This window comes from Notolabrus celidotus, chromosome 3, assembly GCF_009762535.1.
Source record: "Notolabrus celidotus isolate fNotCel1 chromosome 3, fNotCel1.pri, whole genome shotgun sequence".
Classification (NCBI taxonomy): Eukaryota; Metazoa; Chordata; class Actinopteri; order Labriformes; family Labridae; genus Notolabrus; species Notolabrus celidotus.
In genome coordinates this window covers 24018570-24039429 of record NC_048274.1, presented here as the reverse complement: position 1 = coordinate 24039429, position 20860 = coordinate 24018570, and the positions used below count along the sequence as shown (strand labels likewise).

The window sequence follows — 20860 nt, the reverse complement described above, 5'->3', positions numbered from 1 at the left end:
TTTGTGGATTCAATAAAGCCCACATCCGCCTTTTTTAACGGGGTCCGAGTGTTAGTACACATTTTCTGTGGAACATGTCTCGGATTCATAGAATACACACGAAGGATTTACCATCGGGGTGAACTATCTGGATTTGCTTAGTCATGTCTGGGAAAGTTTGCTTATATCATCAGGCTCCAATTCCGCGTCGAGGAGGAGGAGGAGGAATCGTGTACAACACTGCCAGTGAACCTAACCAGGGTCACCTTTCCTCATTCTTCCTTTTTGCACTCTTCCGGGGGATTTCTGGTTATTACTCAGAGTGGAATCTCTGAGTCGGTTTTCGGTAGCTTTTGTTTCCGCTTAATCTCCAAGCCGACCACATATTCAGCGACAGATGACAGTGACAGGTTGGGTGTTGGTAGCTGTTCATTGATAAGAGATAAACAAGGAGCAGTGTGGCTGTCAGGAGCAGATAAAACCTACAATAACTGTCAGGACCTGACAATGTAACGACAAGAAGCTCCTCGACTGCTCGGCTGTGTTTGTATTGACACAACATGCCCCTCTCAGTGGACTTACCTCAACACTATCCACACTATCAATCACGGAAACTGACTGACCACTAAGGAATTTACTTTTGTCACTGTGTAGTCTCTAACAACTCGGACAATGCGGCTGCTACTTCGCATGTCATCGTGCACACATGGACTACATTGGACCACACTCAAGCCAACACAACCGAGGGTGTTGTGGCTGGAGCACCGTCTTGCCCTTTCCACTACTTACCGGAGGAGGAGACAGTCAACCGGGGTCAAGTCATCGACCCTTTCCTTCCCTCCTCGGCCCTTCATGTCTGCCCTGCCTTGCAGAGGTCTCTCTGTTTTCTGTTCACACACGCAGACAGGCCGAGCACGGACAGCCACACATACACCTGTTGCCTTTGCCAGCTCTTCATCCACCTCCACACCTACACCAGCCGGATCATTGAAGACTCAGACTGAGGCAGAGAGAGATCAAGTACCCACTACGGTCCCCCTGGATGATGTTAAAAGGCTTTTGCACCTTGCCCACCCGGAGAGATGGAGAGTGGCAGGTAAAAAAAATGATGTCTTAATGTCAGTTGTCATACATTTACCTGATCCCTTCGATTTCCTAGCCTTCACACACTCACGGTCCTAACATTGCATATGAGGGCAGTGTATGCCTGCATCTTCCTCAATTAAGACCTATGTGAAGTATGTGTTTGGATTTGTGTATCCTCTGTAGGTCAGAGGTGAATCATAACCTGATCTGACCTTTGGAGACAAGCAACCCCACATTAATAACCTCTACTTTGAGTCATGTAGTCTTGAGCTTTGAAATATACCCCTGTAATTTGCTGTGTATCATTGTTTTGATCTAAGCTTTTTTCACCCCTTACTGTTCCAGCTGCTGTTGGCTTCCTAACTGTCTCCAGTGCAGTGACCATGTCAGCTCCGTTCCTCCTGGGTAAAGTGATCGACACCATTTACACTGCTGGAGCAGACACAGAAGCCATGGCGGCCTCCCTGACATCGCTATGCATCATGCTCACAGGAGTGTTCCTGTGTGGAGGAGCAGCCAATGCTGCTAGAGTCTACCTCATGCAGATCTCAGGTTAGACGAGGACAGAGATTATTGACACATGTGGAAACACAGGCACAGACATGCACAAGTCTGCATAAAGGAGCATAATGTGAGAGATCTTTCCTGTTACCTCTTTTTAGGAAAGTTAAGGATGCTCAGCATTGTAGTGTATTTTATACCAGTGCAGCATTCAGTACATATCTTCAAAGAAACATGGAAGTTTGTAAAAATCGTAGCTTTCGTGATCTCAAAATAACAATAAATGTGCAACTAGATCCTGGAGAAACTCAGCGTCTTTCTCTGTACTTCAAATAACAAGAATTATCTTGTTTGCTTAATCTCTACACAAGCAAAGGAGTGCAAACATATTGAGAATGTAATAATGTCTTAGTGATCAGCAGACTGATGCAGTGACTTCCTGGCAACCTTACAGTGAGGACACATCTGTGTGTGCAGATTATTACACATGACTTGCAGTGCTTTAATCAGTTGGCTTTATAGATGTTGTTGAACTTTGGACATCGTGAAGGGAGCTTTTTGACCTTTATGTCTACATCTTACTGAAAAGGAAGTCTCTGAAGATGTTGAAGTTTAACCAGTTGCTGTCTTTATTTCAACTAATTGATGTCATTCACTTTACATAAAGAAAGACAATTTCCCTTCACATTGATCCAAAGCCTAAAGACGCTTACTAAAGAGTTGTACTTAAAGCTTAATTATCAACATGTATTCAGCTCTAACCAGCAATGTTTTGCATTTTAATCAACTTATTGCCTTTGAATCTTCATCACTTGCCAAAACTTGACTCCTCGACAAATCAAGTGTCATCCAAACAGATTCTTTCCTGTTTCCTGTAGTTTCTCATAATGTCTTTCTCTCTTTAGGCCAACAGATTGTTCGTGATCTCCGTGCCTCCGTCTTCTCCTCCGTCCTCAGACAGGAGGTGGCATTTTTTGATAGGAATAGAACAGGGGAGCTCATCAACCGCCTCTCCGCTGACACATCCGTGGTGGGCCACTCCATCACAGACAATCTGTCAGACGGGCTGCGAGCTGTGGCCCAGGCGGCTGCTGGTGTCAGTATGATGGTACGTCATCTGTCAGAGTGGTTTGCTTTGTATAAATGGGAACGATAACAATGCACTGACACTGTGAAACAAATCTATCAGGTACTGTGTTAGGAATGGGTCTGTTGTACTTTTAAACTTGACATGATTATTTTAAACGCTTGCACTGATTATTCTGTGCGAAACCACGCTGCTTAATTTCCAGGTGAAGTAGGTTCATGTATAGTCTTGTATTGTTCGGTATGATAAAGTATGTCTCTTGGTAAGTGAGCTGATAGCCTCCCTGGTGTTACTTTTCATAGAATCCAGGATGTTGGGAAACAGGTTTTCTTAAGTACTTCTGATAATTTCAAAGAAAAAGGAAGATTAGGTTGCCCCACCCTGGCCAATCTCTGGTAGATGCTGTACGCAAAATGCATTGTATGTGAGGAAAAGATCACTCAATCAGTTTTGACTAACAGGTGGTTTAACTGATACATATGTGTTGAGCTATTTATCTTAATACGTATCTGACTGTTTCCTGACACCACTCTTTTATTTATACCTGATTGCTTTTGGCAGTCATGCATAACACATTTATTGTCAAACAGGTTTGTAATGAACACATTTCTTTCCTTCTACTTTTGGTTTGTTTAACAGAAAACCAGAAAACTCACCTCATGCTTACAGAAAGCAATTTGTGTTCTTACAAGGAAGTAAAGTGATTTCCTGGTGTAGAGTGTTGAAGGAACTGCACTAAGATAATGAGTGTAATTACTGTTCAGGGAGATTTGGTGTGAACTACTGTTTTCTTTTGTTGTCTTCCTCCCCTTTCTCTCTTTCCTCTCCTTTTAATTGTTTTAAAGCAACTGATTACTGTTTTCTTCTGTCTCTTCTTTTCTAGTTCTATGTCTCCCCGAGTCTGGCGAGCTTTGTGTTGCTGATAGTCCCTCCTATGACTGGTCTTGCTGTAGTCTACGGCAGATACCTTCGCTCACTCTCAAAGCTCACACAAGATGCTCTGGCACAAGCCACACAGGTGCAGTACACTGTCTGCTTATTTCATGGTGTTTCCTAAATCGGAGATATTTGACTTACTTAGATTTGCAGATTGAGTAAATGTGCTGCTTTGATAACATGATTCCCGACAGATAAAGTACTGATAAGATGATTTGTGTTTGTGTAGTTGGCAGAGGAGCGTATCAGCAACATACGGACAGTCAGGGCGTTTGGTAAAGAGCTCTCCGAGGTCAACTCATACACAGAGAAGACAGACCAGGTTTTAACCCTAGCCAGGAAGGAGGCTCTGCTACGAGCTGGTTTCTTTGGAGTGGTAAGTGTGTGTGTGTGAGTGTGTACTGTCAGTGATGCAAACCAAATCCACAGTTAGGAAGGTGTTGCACCAAGACTTCTGCTTTGTTGCAGCTATACTTCAGGCTTGTTGCAGTACTACAGTTGCCGACATTCCTATACATGAAGGGTGTTTCCTCACTAAATGAAAGTAATATTGAGAAAAAATATTAACTATTCTATTTGCTTGATAAGGTTGAGGGAGGGATTCAGTTACTCAGTGTCACAACTTTGCAACCTTGTGAAATTTTAAACAGGTTAGCTTCCTCATACCTTTTAAAATGACAAATGTTTGCTTCCATTCTGTTTGATCTTGTTCATAAGAAAAATATTTCAAGCTTAATTTCTGTGATGATAAACGATGTAGAAACTTCCCCTACAATATTATGAAACTTAATTCTTCTCCACCAATGCCAACCTCCTCACCCCTCTCACCAAACCCAAGCACCGAACGTGGGGGGACAGGGCCTTCTCTGTCGCTGACTCGACCCTCTGGAACTCTCTCCCCAAACACCTCAGATTCTCTCCCTCACTCACCAAATTCAAATCTGGACTCAAAACCCACCTATTTACAAAGGCTTTTAACCTGTAATTGATTGATTTTTGTTTTGTTGCTTTGCTTTGCTTATTTGCACTGCTTTCCTTTGCTTTTCTATTGTATAATTTATTTTCTTGTAAAGTGTCTTAGAGAAAATTATTATTATTAATTCGTCAGCACTGCAAACTTCAGCCTTGAAAATAGATAACAGTGTCAACAAAAGTGAATACACATGGTGTTGAATCATTGTTGAGCATGTCTAAAAAATATATAACAGTTTACACAACGTATTGGATAAACTTAAGTTAGGTGTCTGTTATCAGCCAGCAACTCAGTGTGAACAGAAACAATACACACTTCAAATGTTATCAGATAAGTAATATTCACATGTATTTGTCTGCACGCTGTTTGCAACTGTTTCAAATATATATAGAGAGAGACTGGCAGTAATTCACATTTCCAGCAGCTGCCCAAAGGGACTGTAATCACTATAACCTGTGTTTCGTCAGAGAGTTGTAGTGATGTCAGATGTTATATTTAATCTAATAACTCTGTGTGCTTGCGTGTGTGTGTTTCAGACTGGGCTCAGCGGAAACCTAATGATCCTGGCAGTGCTGTACAAAGGAGGCCTTATGATGGCCAGCCAGCACATGACTGTTGGAGAGCTCTCATCCTTCCTCATGTACACCTTCTGGGTGGGCATCAGTATTGCAGGTAATGCATGCAGACGTTCATGCATGAGTCTCCTTATCTGTACTGTTTACGTCTGTGTGCTCTACATGTGTAATGACTTACCGTTTCTCTGCAGGTCTAAGTTCATTCTACTCTGAGCTGATGAAAGGTTTTGGAGCAGGATCCAGACTGTGGGAGCTGCTGGACAGAAAGGCTGAGTTTCCTCTCAATGGTGAGTACAAACACTTAGGCTCTAGGGTTTGGGTAGATCCTAAACAAATCTAAGCTACCACCCTGAGCATGTAAGGGTTTCAGAGAGGGGAATCAGCTGCTGAAAGATAGTTACCTTATTATTTGAGGTGACAAAAAAGCACAAAAATGTCACAAGGATGTAAAACAGTTAATTCAAAGAGTTTTGTGAGCATTATTTCAAATCCATTCAGCCTTTGATCGCATGTGTCTTTCCTTGTGGACATGCGTTATGTCTAGTCTTTAATATTGTTGGCAAAAGGGGTCGTAGAAAAATACTATACATATGTAGGATCAAAGATCTATGAAGAAGAATGTAAACCTATATTATATAACCAAGTTAAACACATGAACCTAATTGACTGTTCTGTCTTTATGTCCCTCTTACTCCGCTCCTCCACAGAGGGCCTGGTGCTTCCTGCAGACCAGCTGAAGGGTCAGCTGGAGTTCTCTGATGTCTCCTTTGCCTACCCCACTCGTAAGGAGGCTCCTATATTCCAGAACCTCAGTCTTCAAGTCCCAGCTGGTACCATCATGGCTGTCGTGGGACCCAGCGGGTCTGGGAAGTCGAGCCTTGTCTCGTTGCTGCTCAGACTGTACGACACGGATGCTGGTGAGTGCAAGATAGTCTTGTGCTGTGCCTTTCTGTGTTAAGTTGACGGCTGCACAGTCACTTTGAAAAATTCAGTCATCAAGTTATTGTTTTATCTCTAAGAATAACCTCTTTCCTCCAGGTGTTATCACTGTAGATGGTCATGACATCAGAGATCTAAATCCCTACTGGCTTAGGGGTCACATTGGAACTGTCAGCCAGGTACTGATCGAATCTTTTGTCTTTATCTCTCATTGCACACACATCCACTGGGCAGACAAATAATCAGGGCTCTCAAGTCTCATGCATTGGGCGTGAGACACACGCATTTCCACCTGTTCACACGCTCACACGCCACACTTTGTATTTCTCATGCTGAGTAATTACTAGGACCACACCAACCAAGTTGCGCCATTTTTCCTTAAACTGTGGAACAGGTAGGAATAAAGTGGGTTTCCCTTAGAGTTCAGACTGAGCTTGCCACTCACCAGCTAATCAAAAAGAAAGAAAGAAATATATTTACCCAACAGCCAACAAAAAAATGGCATCACTGTATCTGGGGAAAACTAATGCAACAACATTACGTTCCAAAGAAAGGAAAAAAGGATGCACATGTGCAATGCAGACTGACCACAAGTCTAGAAGACACGATCTGTCTGCACCCCCCACCCAGATGGATGCATCTTAATGAGCTGCAAAAAAACAAATGAGAGCATCAGCATCAAAGAGTGATTATTTTTATTTAGTCTGTTGTTAGACGGATTGATAAACATACAAAAAATTGCATTTTAATCTCCATTGTTAAAGAAGGCGGGATGAGATGTTTTGCTATAAAAGACACATGTACACAACAAAATCAGAAAAAATGTGAGGTACCACTAAAGTCCATAAGGGGTGCCAAACTCAACACAAACAGTGACATTTCCTCCCATGAGCTTTGACTATAAATATTGTGGGCTTTTTTGTGAAAATGTTCCCCATCTTAACCGCCTTGTCCCTCTATTTGTACCCTTTCTGTCACAGGAGCCCGTGCTGTTTTCCTGCTCGATCAGAGATAATATAGCATATGGTGCCGCAGACCCAGGCGCTGTCACTACAGAGGACATCTACAGGGCTGCCAGAGTTGCCAATGCCTATAACTTCATCCAGGCTTTCCCTACAGGCTTTGACACCGTGGTGGGGGAGAAAGGAGTGCTCCTGTCAGGTCAGAAATAAAGGAGTAATTGTAACATGTGCTTCAAGCTGGATGTAGATCATTTTTGATGAGCTACTGACAAATTATGTTGATTTTCACTCTGATTTTTACTGTCAGGAAGGGTGCTAAGTCATTCCTCAAAATGTACCATGTTATATTAAATTCACTTTATGATATTAAACTCTTTAATGTGGTAATTCTGGTTGTCACTCAGTCTACCATGTTTAAAATTGATGTGTAAAAAAAGTAAGATAATTTAAGAAGTGTCATTCAGATGTAGGATCAAATTGATAGAAACCAACACTGGCTACTTTTTACAGACTATTAATTGGTCTTCTGACTGTATCAAAATATGTATTACTACCCAGTGCATTGCCGAGGCTGAACTGCTGTGTCTGTTTGTCAGTGGATAACCTTTAAGTTGGTCTCTTAGGTGGTCAGAAGCAGAGGATAGCCATAGCCAGAGCTCTGCTCAAGGTAAGTTCATTTTAGAAGAAACTTCCATATCTGTCTTTTTTTTTTTTTTTTTTTTTTTTTTTTTTTTACATCTCCCTGAATTACTGAGTGTTACAGTACTTTTTTCTTTCTTTAAAGAATCCGAAGATCCTGCTTCTAGACGAGGCTACCAGGTGAGAAGGACTAAGATGTGGTTCAAAAGTTGTTACAAATTAGCACAAACACAAACCTTTCTTGGCTGTCTTCATTCCCTGCCCAGCACTGTTGATGTTTTTGAAAATTACAATGATAGCCTTGGTCTTAAAAAGTGTCTTGTTATTGTGCTGGTTAGAGTTGTATTTTAAGTTTTTTTTTAAGAAGACATTTCTAAACAACCATATGTCCACAGCGCATTGGATTCTGAGAATGAGTTCTTGGTCCAGCAAGCCTTGGAGCGTCTGATGGAAGGTAAAAATCCCTACCTTTTATGAAGAATCCAGCCAAGATTCAATGATTAACCCCTTATTTTGCTTCTCTTTATTTATTATTTCCTCACTTTCTTCCTTCTCAAACAGGGAGGACAGTTGTAATCATTGCTCACCGCCTCTCAACCATCCAGAATGCTCATGCTGTAGCTGTCCTGGACCAGCAGCGTATAGCTGAGTGTGGCCAGCACACAGAGCTGCTTGGGAACAGGCAAGGACTGTTCAGGAAACTGATGGAGAAACAAGCCTTTCTACAAGAAGAACAGAGACAAGCACTACGCTGAGAGGACACAGAGGACAGATGAGGAAGAGGAGGGAGAAAGAAGGAGGTGAAGTAAAACCCTGCTTCTAAAGGGGTTAAGGACAGAGGACATTGGAGGTGCTGCCTGTAATAGGTGGAGGTGGTCCTTTACTGCTGGATTGAAAATATAGCATCACATAGGGAAGCAGACAGGGTAACCACAGTGAAGACCTGAGAACTGAAAGTAAATCAGAGCCTTCCTAAGATACTTTATTTGACAAGGTCTAATCCTACTCTGAAAGAAGGGGACAGAACAAGCAGCTGAAAGTGAAAGTGAGACGCTTCTCACAATGGAACCTTGTTTTAGACCACTGTCTTCACCATCATTCTTGGGGAAAAGCCCAAATCCTGTATCCCAACTTAAGGTGTAAGGGAGGAAATGTTTCAGTGTCGATGAATTTGATAACTCAAACCAAAAACCAAAAACAGTCCAGTGTGATATCCATTCAGTACTGCAAAACATGTGTTTGTGAAAGAATCTGTGTCTATTTATTATAGGATTAACTTTAAACTTGAAGCTGACATGCAGAGCTTTATAAGCCAAATAAAGAGGTTGTTGGTGTTGTCTCTACTGTTGTAGAATAAGACTCAACATTATGAAAGAAATATTAGTGTTTGAAATCACAGCTGAGGTGCTACCAATCTAAAAACACAAATTATGTTTCTTTTATTTTTAAAAAAGGGTTCATATTTAGATAGAATAAGTAGGAAGTATGTTTAGATGGCATGTCATCAAAGTCAGTGGTGGTCTGTATGTCACAATCATTTTTCTTTTAACAATCTTCTCATTGATATAGTCCTTCATCTCCTCTTCTCATCATGCCTGCAAATAGTTAAACTGTTCATATCGAAGTATTATCCAGGTCATCTCATGGTGGAAAAAACAGAAACCATGATAAAAGCTGATCAACATCTCTGACTGTTTACTGCTCACCCCTGTGTCCATTAGTCTTCTCACTGGTACCTTCCACTGATGTGTGTGTGTATACAGGATGTGCACTTGGCCAGCGCTAAATCCTCCATAAACAACTCTAAGACCACGCACACGTTAGCCACAGCGCTGTTGAGCCAGCTAAATATTTTAGCTGGCTGGGAGAGGCCAACTAAGAAGTGGTGATTCTCTTCTGTAAATATTTGGATGTTAAATGCCCACTTCACTGCTCAGGGAGATCAAGCCAGACTGATTCAGAGGTGTGTTATTACACCACATGTGAAAACCCTTGCTGGCTTGTTGCTGAGTTGTTATCATTAAACTAAACGTGCACATTTTTGGGCTACACACCTGAGTTAATTATAGGATGATTATCTGCTTTCATTTAAAACAATGACTCCACTTATGAGAGTAATTACACAGACCTTAACGAAAATGTAATCTCTTTGAGCAACAAGCAACACTGATAAACAGCACTGGATATATAAACACATTTACAAATGATGTCATCGCCTAAGAATAAGTCTCTATAAAGAAGTATCTATCTGACACAATAATTAGACCCATTAGTAGTTTTGACCAAAATGATGAGACTAAAGTCTTTGTTGCATTTCTGTGACAGTTACTGTTTGTAGAGGTTTTATTTGTGTTTGTGTTTGTGTGTGTGTGTGTGTGTGTGTGCATATATGTATGTGTGTGTGTGTGTGTGTGTGTGTGGTTAAACACTTGAATTATCGTGAATGCCACTAACCATTTGTGTTTTATTCAGATACACCCATACTTTTTTAGTTTGTGAATTTGGCGCCCACAACACAAATTCAAAACACACAGATAATATTTTTAAAAAGGGATGATGTTATGATTGGGATATTTTAAAATATATGTAAGAGGTTTTATACAAGTATATCACAGTGTACAGACTGTATAGCAGCAGAATAAGAGCTCTGATCTCTGTCTAAATGAATATACTAATACCAGATGATTTATCACAGTTTCTTTAATTAACATGTAGCTTTGCTTGTTTGTATTTCACCTTAGCGAAAGAGGATTTTTTTACGTGCATATTTTCATGTCTCATCACATCTTAGTCCTTAGTTGCCTTGAACACCGATGTCTCTGACACATCCAGACATGTCTTGTGGTTCCTGTGGAAGTTGGTGGGTCATTCATTTACAGCTCTGAAAGGAGGTGAAAAAAAGTGTTTTGTTTTGATGAGGCGTCATCTCATAACTCATTAAAGTGAGCAAGCTTTAAGGCTGCACTGAAGGCTGATTCTTTTCTTTTTGTATGAGTAATACATATGACCTAAAGAATGGATGATTGATTCATATTTTTTGTGTTTGTTAAATTATGAAATTTCTTTGTCAAGAAAAATAAATTGAAACATTACAAATATTTTTCATTGTTACATTTTTGGGGGATGATAATGAGAATTATTGATAATATTAATTGTATTTATAGAGCACTTTTCAAAGGCCAGGTTACAAAGTGCTTTACATGAGCAGCAGAATAAAACAAGTGGGTCATAAAATCACAAAAGGCAAATAAATCAATCAAAACTTATTTTAAAAGACATGAAATTCCCTTAAAATAATGCAATTATTTTATATATATATATATATACACGTACTTGTTTTTTTTTACATATAAATATATATTATATGTAGAAAAAACAAGTACGTCAAGTGTATCTTTAAAAAAATACTTAAAACTGCCGTGAGGAACTTTTGATTCATATCTATTTTGGTGCCCCATTGTGGACAAAGTGATACCTCTTATCTCTTGTTCTGTACATGCAAAAGTAGTGTTTTCAACAAAAACCTCACCCTGCTGTCTTTTAACAGCCAGATGTATCACTCAATGTGATTATTTGCCATGAAAACAACCGAAAAAGGATGTTTCTAAAGTCAAATGTCAAAAATGTGGTCTGACACCTACCCCCACTGAGTGGTATAAGGCATTAAAAATGACAACAGAGAAGGTATCAGTGTTGTTAATTTTGGTTTTGTTTGCTTTTGAAGGTCATAAAGGTGCATCAGTGTTGGTTTCAGTCTGTTTCTTAGCTGGTGAAAAACTCCTTATAGTGCCTTTAAGAAAAAACAAACAAGTTTATAATTGTATTTAGATTTTTTTTCTTCTTAAGTTTTATATAAATATATTTTTTGTTTGTTTGTTTGTTTCCTTAAGATTTGTCAAAAAAAACACTTAAGGTACTTGTTTTTTCTACAACACAGAGTTGTCTCATGTCAAGTGTTTCCATGCAGTATGTAAGGCGGTCAGTAGAGGGCGCTACTACGCTAGGCTACATGTGGGGTTGGAGCATAGACTGTATAAAATAGGGTTGGAGGCGTTCACCTCACACTGCAGGTTGTTGGGATCAATGCTCATCCAGTCCATCATATTCCAAATAAAACTTTGTGGTAATGACATGAGTAATGTGTTTGCAGCTGTTAGCAGCTGGTGTTGACAGTGTACTGAGCTCCTCATGCAAATAGACGCTGCTCATTGTCTCAACAGGACACACACACACACTCACACACGCACACGCACACAAACACACAAACACACAAACACACAAACAGAGGTCCTGTCACTGTAGACAGCCAATAAAACCAGCTAATTCACACTTTCTTCTAAGTGTTGCACTTCAGCTGTAAGAACGCATCAACAATTGTAGTTATTTAAAGTCATCTCCACAAGCCAAGTATCTGATGTGATTGAGAAAGAATTTATTGAAGCATGTTTGTAGAAGACATTTTGTAGCAGTATATGAAGAAAAAAGGATTTAAAGTCAAACCTTAAAGTTCAGATTCTATTCTCCATACAACCTCAGACAGTTTCCAAGCTCCTCTGTGATCATTAACTCCCGTCTTAGCAGTGGGTTGAGGCCTCCAGCAGAGACAGCACTTGTGTTCCCGTCCCACCGAACGCAGCTCAGCTGGCTCTGACCAGGTGCTGCTCAGCCCTGCGAGGGTTTCTAATTCAGGCTCCATGTGCTGCAACTCCCCTGGCTTTTCTCTGTATCTACCCCCGAGCTATTTGAGGAGCTGGAGGAACTGAGGTTCTGACCCTTTTTAGGCCTTATGCAACACAATGACTTGGAAAAACACGGCCTTATTTGTTCACTTGAGTGGACAAATAAGCATCTGGGTCTCACATGTCAAAGTCTTGAAAAGTTGAGCTTAACCATGGAGAGGAAGTGTCATTAAGTTGATTATTTTCAAGTAACACTGATGATCTTAGATATCACACTCTTTTAAAGCAAAGTGTACTTCACAAACACACACTGTAGCAACTTGTGTTTCACAACAAAGAGAGGATTTCACTCACTATTACCACTGATCAGGGGGGTCATCTTTCCACTTCTAGTCTCTCAGTGCTGAAACACTCTTCTCATTTTTCCCACCTCATGTTTTTCCTGTCAGCCATGATGCAGAAACCAAACACTGTGTACAACACATAAAATGGGGCACACATAAGATGCAACTCCTCCCAATGGCATTAGAAAGCAGTATTAGAAAGCAGTATTCAAAATGCAATCTTACAGGAAGAGTAATGTGTCCTGAAACTTAATGTCATTAATTCACAGTTTTTACAAACAAAATATTAAAATGCATTTTATTTAATATAATTTTTTCAAGCTAGAACACAAATGTGCATGAAAAAGGAGAAGAAATACAAGCTCAAAAATGAAACCTTTCTCCGGCCGGAATATTTTCCTTCTTCAAAGCTGAGGTGCCAACAGAGCAAACAATTGATCACCACTGACTTTAAACTGGACCCCAAAACACCTCAAGCAGATCTGTGAGGACTTTTGGTATAAAGTTAAAATTTCACTGATATACTCCAGCTCTGTAAAGTCACAAAGATTATTCTCACATTTTTACAAGTCTCTACATCAAATCTGAGACAGTTTATGTGAGATTACCTCACTGTTGTTGAAGAAAATCTTGCAAATATGTGACCATAATCTCTGAAGCACTTTTACCTGTACACTCATGTTATCCTGTGAATTTTTCCACTTGTAAACCTGAGATAGAAAAATTCATCGTATCTAATTAGCTTAATCCAACTAGCCTCCTGTGTGTTCTCTCTCTGGCTCTGTACATGCAGCTCACAGCCTCACTTAAAAAGGTAGGACCCTCATGTACAGAGAGTGTATTGGTTCCAGTGATTGAATGCCGGCTTGTTGCTATTCTTACACTTTCACGATGACACTCTCACCCTCTGTGCTCTCAGGAGAGAGAGAGAGAGAGAGAGAGAGAGAGAGAGAGAGAGAGAGAGAGAGAGAGAGAGAGAGAGAGAGAGAGAGAGAGAGAGAGAGAGAGGAGGCTTAGGACTTATAAACAAATCTGACTGAAAAGTAGAAAACTGAGCATGCTCCGAGAAAAAATATCACAAGTAAAAAAGAACGTCTATTCCTCTCTAATTAACTACCTCTTTTCCTTTTATTTTACTTAAAAATACCAACACACGGTCGCTTGCACATAAAAAAAATATTCTACTTGTAAACAAAACACTAAAAGAATCCTCCACTTGTCCAAAGTGTCTCCTCCAGCTGGCTCGGTGACATTTCTTCTGACAAACTGGACTCATTCTTTCTGCCACCTGCTGCCCACACGCCCTTTCACCTCCCTCTTTCTCCTCCCCTTCCCCAAGCAGTCTCTCCAGGAGACTCCCTTCCCTTACCTCCCCCTCCTCGGCCCCTCTGACCTCCCCTCCCCTTCTTCCCTCCCCTCCTGACAACTGCCAGCTCCTCTACATTTTAGGCGCTTCACAGGCCCCTTGGATCCAGAACGGCTCACAACAAGTGCATAAAAGTAGCTCTACCTTGCTGTGCAGCCCCTCCACCCCCTGAGCCCCACCCCTTTTACAACACACACCCTGGATTAGGGCAGCAGATTTCGAAGATTTTCCTCCCTCCTTCTTCTCACCCTATTTGTCTTGACAAATTAATAATTGGGTTGTATCTCATCAGTGTCAAATTTTTATTTCAAATGCAAAAGCTTGTTGTCACACATCAGAGCATCAAAGATGCCCTCCTAGTTGTCATTCACTTAAATTGCGACATTCAAATGTTTACACCCCAAGCAAATCCTATAGCTCATTTTCAACCACCTGAAATCCATATGAAGCATTCAGTCACTGCTACAGTGAGAATCCAGGTCATGAAAGGTTATACATGTTAACATATGCGCTCTCTCATGCACCTAGCTTTTAGCTATGACATAAGAGCACAATTCAAGAGAAGTGTTTGTTACAGCAATAATCAACAGTCTGCTTTTTTGCATTCTCTTTAAAAGCCTCCCACCATTAATTTACTTGTGACTAATGTGATCTGGAACAGATAGCACTTTTTTTTGCCAACCTTTTTTTTATGCACAATCACAAGGTTTCAGCTTCATACTCAAATAAATGTGTCTCATTATGTGTTTCATGTTCATTCAGTGTAAGTGCTTTGAACAAGACTCCAGCTCACCCTAGGTGTCATCAGAGTTGCCAGTTCTGTTTCTCTCTCTGCTCCTTAAATTCACCAAATCAAGCTCATTTGATCCGTGCTCTGTTTTAACAGCCTGTCTGTTTTTCTATAATCTTCCTCTCACTCCTCTTTTATTTCTGCACTTCCTTTTCAGTTTATCTTAAGATCCTTGGTACCTACAATGCATACAAACATAAATTTGCATGCATGTACACACATTGGGTTTTTCTCACTCCTACATGCACACGTGCACTCGCTCCCCTCCTCCATTAGAGTTATAATTAATCCAACTGCTCCAGTGACTGAGCAGAGGAGCTCCCACAGATAGTGTTTCAGCCTCCTCTCCTTTTTTTATTCAATATGTCTGCCTCTGAGCTGTGTGCACGTCAGGCCATGTGGTCAACAGAACAACAGATTTTGAATTGAACTAATTGTAAATGAGAACGAATTGAACATGCAAGTGTGGCATGATTGGAAACAGGTATTCTAGATGGAGAAGAACATAATCTCTGTGCATAATCTCAAATAATCTTTGTCACAAGATCATGGTCATGCACACAGGTTTGGATGTAGAAAGGCCCTTCAGTTTTCTACACATAATACCATATTGGGCTCAGCTTAATGCAGTCTGGCTGCAGCATGTAATGCATTCATTATAAATAGTCTACTGAGAATGTTATGGCTGAATGAATTAAGACTGAAACAATAAAGCACACATTTCACTGTTCCTTCACAGATTTCTCCTCCTCAGCTTTAACCAAATTGTTGACTGTTCTTTTGTATTGATCGCCATGATCATCAATTGGACTCTTAATTGACCCTCTCAGACCGCAGTTCAGTTCATAGTTGATCTGTCAGTCAGAAGTTAAGGCCCTGGCCCTCTCTGTGGGCTAAATCTGTTCAGATGAGGGAAGCATTTTCCCATTTTAAGGCTGGATGAGGCCTACTAGCAGCAAATCTATAACCCTGGTTGGTAGCAACTGGCGTCTCCCCTAGAAAACCCCAACGGCCCGCGCGCTCCTTATACGGCCCTCTAGGTGGGACCGCGTGGCTCGATGGGAGGTCAAAGCGACAGTTCCATATATGGCGCGCGCTCTCTCCTGGTCGGGGGCGCGCAACGTCACTCCTGATCCCCTCCTGAAGCCTGATGGATGGATGGATCTCCCTGCGTACCTCCGCAAGGCGCGCATCCTCAGCGCCCCCCCTCCTCCCACTCCTCCTCCTCGGCCTGTCAGCGTCCTAATATGGCAGAGGGCCGGGATGGGGGCCAGTGCTGAGGTTTGTGAATGGTCCACATCGGGTATAAAAGGGGCACCAGCAGAGCAGAAGACCGTAGCTGGTTCAGCAACAGCACTAGTTGGGTCTATCTCTCCGAGCCGCAGACACTCCCCTAAGGTAAGACCCAGCAAGGAACTGCCACTCCTGAAGACTCACACCCGGGTCCGGACACCAGACTATAGGCCTTAAAGCAGAGTCTCACCGGAGCATCTACAGGAGCAGAAGTTAGAGAGGACTACCAGAGGCAGGACACCCAGGACCAGATACTACTGCAGGCCACATTGGCAACTTCTCTGGAGGATAGAGTAAACTATCAGAGAGGCCTGAGAGCGAAGGAGAAGCTGTGGAGCTGCTCATACTAGACTTATAGGTTACAGGGTTAAACCTGTAGCATCATGTCTGGAAATTGAGGATAGATTGATATGCATTGTATAGAGTAGTTTTACTCAGTGACTCAAGTCTGTTCAAAGGTGTAACAGTACTACCTGAAAAGATGCTGTAGAATCTAGTGCGCCTTCAGATCATTTAAAGACAGAATAGTTTCTCTGATAGGAATGTTAATGAGACTGAAAATGCTGAAATATGTTCCTGAAATATACCTGGTCTTGGAATTGGCTTAAGAATTCGCAAGTTTCTGCTAACTAGATCAAGCAAGAATTTTCTAAGGACCAATCAATTAAGACAGATGTCATAAAACGGAAAGTGATTTTGTTTCGTATTATTTACCTTTAATGTGATTTCATAGGTTTATACTAACCTATGCGTCATGCGTAATGGTCCGGTGTCAGTGTGCCATGCTTAATTTCAGAGCAAAATTTCTTCTTCATGCTCCTGTAAATGTTACCATAAATTCTAGTCTTTAAAATGAATACACCTGGTGTGATCTAAGGAGTAAAAAAGAGAAAAACCCAAAGTTTTAGTTTGGAAATCATTTCTTTAACAGCCAGCTTTGTGTCTCCACGTGGATCTAAACCTTTTTTCTCTCCCTCCTCTCTCACAGAAGCCAACATGTGTGACGACGAAGAAACTACCGCCCTTGTGTGCGACAATGGCTCCGGCCTTGTGAAGGCTGGCTTCGCCGGAGACGATGCCCCCAGGGCTGTCTTCCCCTCCATCGTTGGCCGCCCCCGTCACCAGGTAAACGGCAGCGAAAACACCAAAAAGAACACCTGGAGAGACTAATCTAAAGCCTTAAATGTAGGATTTAAAAACTTCAAATGAATTCAACCTCAGCCAAATTATTCCAAGTTTAGATGATTCAAATTTTTGCGTAATAAATTATGCAAAAAACTAAAAGATGAAGCCTTACATATTTTAGCAGATGTGACCTGCTGTAGTGAAAAATACTTTGGCTAATTAAGATTTCTTTATTCTAATGTCACATTTTTCGTTTTTAGTAAAATTAGAAAGTGTTCAGCAATAACAGCTTGGTATTGTTTTAGAGCCATGTCCCTTTGGCTCCCTGTGCCACAAGAAACGTGGCCTTTGACTCTTTGAGACTAAATTAGTCACAGATGGACTGACAGTTGTACAATTGCTGTGTCCGTCCCTGTGCACCGGGCTGTTATTTGGCACATTTACGCAATGGTCAGCGTGCCATGGTAAAGTGCACAGTAAAGACTTTAATCTATCCAGGAGAAGGTTACAGCTCTGTTTGATTATTTGAAGTAACCTTTCCATCATCTCGCCCTCTCTCCCACCTTCAGGGTGTCATGGTCGGTATGGGTCAGAAGGACTCCTACGTCGGCGACGAGGCTCAGAGCAAGAGAGGTATCCTGACTCTGAAGTACCCCATCGAGCACGGCATCATCACCAACTGGGATGACATGGAGAAGATCTGGCACCACACCTTCTACAACGAGCTGAGAGTTGCCCCCGAGGAGCACCCCACCCTGCTCACTGAGGCTCCCCTGAACCCCAAGGCCAACAGAGAGAAGATGACCCAGATCATGTTTGAGACCTTCAACGTCCCCGCCATGTATGTGGCCATCCAGGCTGTCCTGTCCCTGTACGCTTCCGGTCGTACCACTGGTGAGACTGACAACAACAAACAGCTGCTACCGACAAAAAAAAATTACACAAACAGAAACGCAACTACCTAAAAAATGATTAACATACACACAGAGGCCTTCACATACAAAAAAATATGCATCTGACACGTAATCTATGACTCACTTAAACTATTACTACACATAGAAGTAACCTCGGTATCAATGCAACATTTCCACTTTCATCCATTTTACGCACAGCTATTACGCACAGTTGAACAGCATCTCTGTGGCTGTTTATGCGCCAATATGATCCGTATTACATATACATCCAATATAGTTATTGAATACTTATTCCAGCTCTCATTTTGGCTACACTTTTACACACAAACGTGAAACGTTTCAGGTCTTTTTGTCGTCTGAACTTCACCTAACTCTCGTATTCCCTCTCTCAAGGTATTGTGCTGGATGCTGGTGATGGTGTGACCCACAACGTCCCAGTCTATGAGGGTTACGCCCTGCCCCACGCCATCATGCGTCTGGACCTGGCTGGTCGCGATCTGACCGACTACCTGATGAAGATCCTGACTGAGCGTGGCTACTCCTTCGTGACCACCGGTAAGGCACTCAGCCTACCGAAACATCAAGACACATGAGGAAAAAAGCAAACCATCCAAATATAGACCTAAGAATATTCTACTTAATAGGTTATCTGCAGTTTGGATAAATTAGCTGTGCATGTGTAAGCCTTAAAGTTATTTGACAAACAACAAGTTTAATGCACCATGTTAGTAACCTTACATCATACTGGATAATGAAAGAACATTATCTTACATTATCTAAATGTAGTATCATTCAAAGTGAAAACTAGATGTAGCTGAATGTTTAAGAAAGGCTGAAGACCGCATTTTATTACTTAGAGTAACACTTGCCGTTTATCCCACTTTGTCAGCCTGCCATTACGCACGCGTTGTCCCATTTTAGATGGTATCCGCTGTTTAGCACTCTGATTAACATCTCATCAACTTGTCCCCCCACAGCCGAGCGTGAGATCGTGCGCGACATCAAGGAGAAGCTTTGCTATGTGGCTCTGGACTTCGAGAATGAGATGGCCACCGCTGCCTCCTCCTCTTCCCTGGAGAAGAGCTACGAGCTTCCCGACGGTCAGGTCATCACCATCGGAAACGAGAGGTTCCGTTGCCCTGAGACCCTCTTCCAGCCTTCCTTCATCGGTGAGTCACAGGATCATTCATGTCATCTGATTATGCACAGCCCTCGAAATACTTCCACTCCTCTAAACACTTATTCCTTTCATGTGCTCAGGTATGGAGTCTGCTGGTATTCATGAGACTGCCTACAACAGCATCATGAAGTGCGACATTGACATCCGTAAGGATCTGTACGCCAACAATGTGCTCTCCGGCGGTACCACCATGTACCCTGGTATTGCTGACCGTATGCAGAAGGAGATCACTGCTCTGGCCCCCAGCACCATGAAGATCAAGGTAAATATAATATCAACATAAAAAAAATCTTCTCATTCTTACACAGATACTTGCGCACAAATTTACGCACAGGAATCTCAGCTGGCACTTGACTGATCCTTTCTCTCCTCCTCCCTCCTTTACAGATCATTGCTCCCCCCGAGAGGAAGTACTCCGTCTGGATCGGTGGCTCCATCCTGGCTTCCCTGTCCACCTTCCAGCAGATGTGGATCTCCAAGCAGGAGTACGACGAGGCAGGCCCCAGCATTGTCCACAGGAAGTGCTTCTAAATCCTCCATCTTCTCCTCCATCTTCTCCATCATCTCCATCTTTTACATCACCAGCTTTTTGGAGATCATGCGAGAGGGAGGATCGACCTCTGCGGCACAGCAACATTCTGCTGTCAATGGATTTTCTGTCTGCGCTGTTGACATTATGCATTTTTCATCATTTTAAATTGTGCATATTTTAAAAGCTGTCTGTTGTTTGTGTTGCACGGAGAGAGGCTGTGATAACCACCACTGAACCATGCATCCACCCAAAAATCTTTAATAAAAAAATAAGAACAACATGTTGCCCAACACATGTGAATGTAAGTGTATATACATATTGATAATTTATTAAAGTCCATTATTTGGTATTTTGGACCCCGGTCTTGTTCTTCTAACTTAGGGGATAGTGGGACAGGGGGGGGGGAACAAAAGAAATAACTCAAATGACTTTACCAGTAAAAGGTGCCATTTCAACTCTTCAAAAAAAAAAAAAAAATCCTGATACATTTCAATATTTGGAAATGCAAGAACTGGGGAAGATTTAACCAAAAAGAAATGCGATGATCATCACAAAAGCCTGACAGGCCTAATGACCCATAAATGTAGCTACTGTATGACACACACTCCAACAATCCTGGCTAAGTAGCAGGGGAGTTCAAAAGGGTCGCACTGGCACACCACCTTAGGGTGGGTGCGAGGGAGGGAGACAGGGTGTCTCACTGGTTGGGGGATTGCTGGGTGACATAGGTATAGGAAGACACGCCTTCAGGCTCCGACAGTCGGAGTGTGACTTGCCAGGAATGTGCCTGTGCAGCAGCAGCTCCGCTTTAGACCGAACGGATCAGTGGCATGGGACACCTGACACCCGGGTATGAATCCTGTTAGGCCGCCTGCCCTATGTGTCTTTATGCGCACCCACGGCCCCCTTACCATCTTTAGACAAAACTGGACCTCATGAGGGTACAGTGGCTCCTACCTT

At 41.9% G+C, this 20860-nt stretch overlaps 2 protein-coding genes across 2 annotated transcripts; both read left to right on the top strand.

The window, feature by feature from the left end:
* Positions 1 to 159: 159 nt before the first annotated feature.
* On the top strand, positions 160 to 10641 carry abcb10 (ATP-binding cassette, sub-family B (MDR/TAP), member 10). Its single transcript, XM_034680516.1, has 14 exons — positions 160 to 1075; positions 1411 to 1617; positions 2472 to 2674; positions 3537 to 3671; positions 3819 to 3965; positions 5099 to 5234; positions 5329 to 5424; positions 5845 to 6054; positions 6176 to 6255; positions 7057 to 7237; positions 7662 to 7705; positions 7823 to 7857; positions 8073 to 8131; positions 8239 to 10641. Exons 1-14 carry the CDS (start codon positions 652 to 654, stop codon positions 8430 to 8432), a joined length of 2151 nt encoding a protein of 716 aa, XP_034536407.1. The 5' UTR covers positions 160 to 651; the 3' UTR covers positions 8433 to 10641.
* A 5340-nt stretch (positions 10642 to 15981) lies between these two features.
* acta1b (actin alpha 1, skeletal muscle b) lies at positions 15982 to 20249 on the top strand. Its single transcript, XM_034680201.1, has 7 exons — positions 15982 to 16254; positions 17138 to 17274; positions 17844 to 18168; positions 18582 to 18743; positions 19166 to 19357; positions 19449 to 19630; positions 19756 to 20249. The coding sequence occupies exons 2-7, from the start codon at positions 17146 to 17148 to the stop codon at positions 19897 to 19899; spliced, it is 1134 nt and encodes a 377-aa protein (XP_034536092.1). The 5' UTR covers positions 15982 to 16254; positions 17138 to 17145; the 3' UTR covers positions 19900 to 20249.
* The last annotated feature ends 611 nt before the right edge of the window (positions 20250 to 20860 follow it).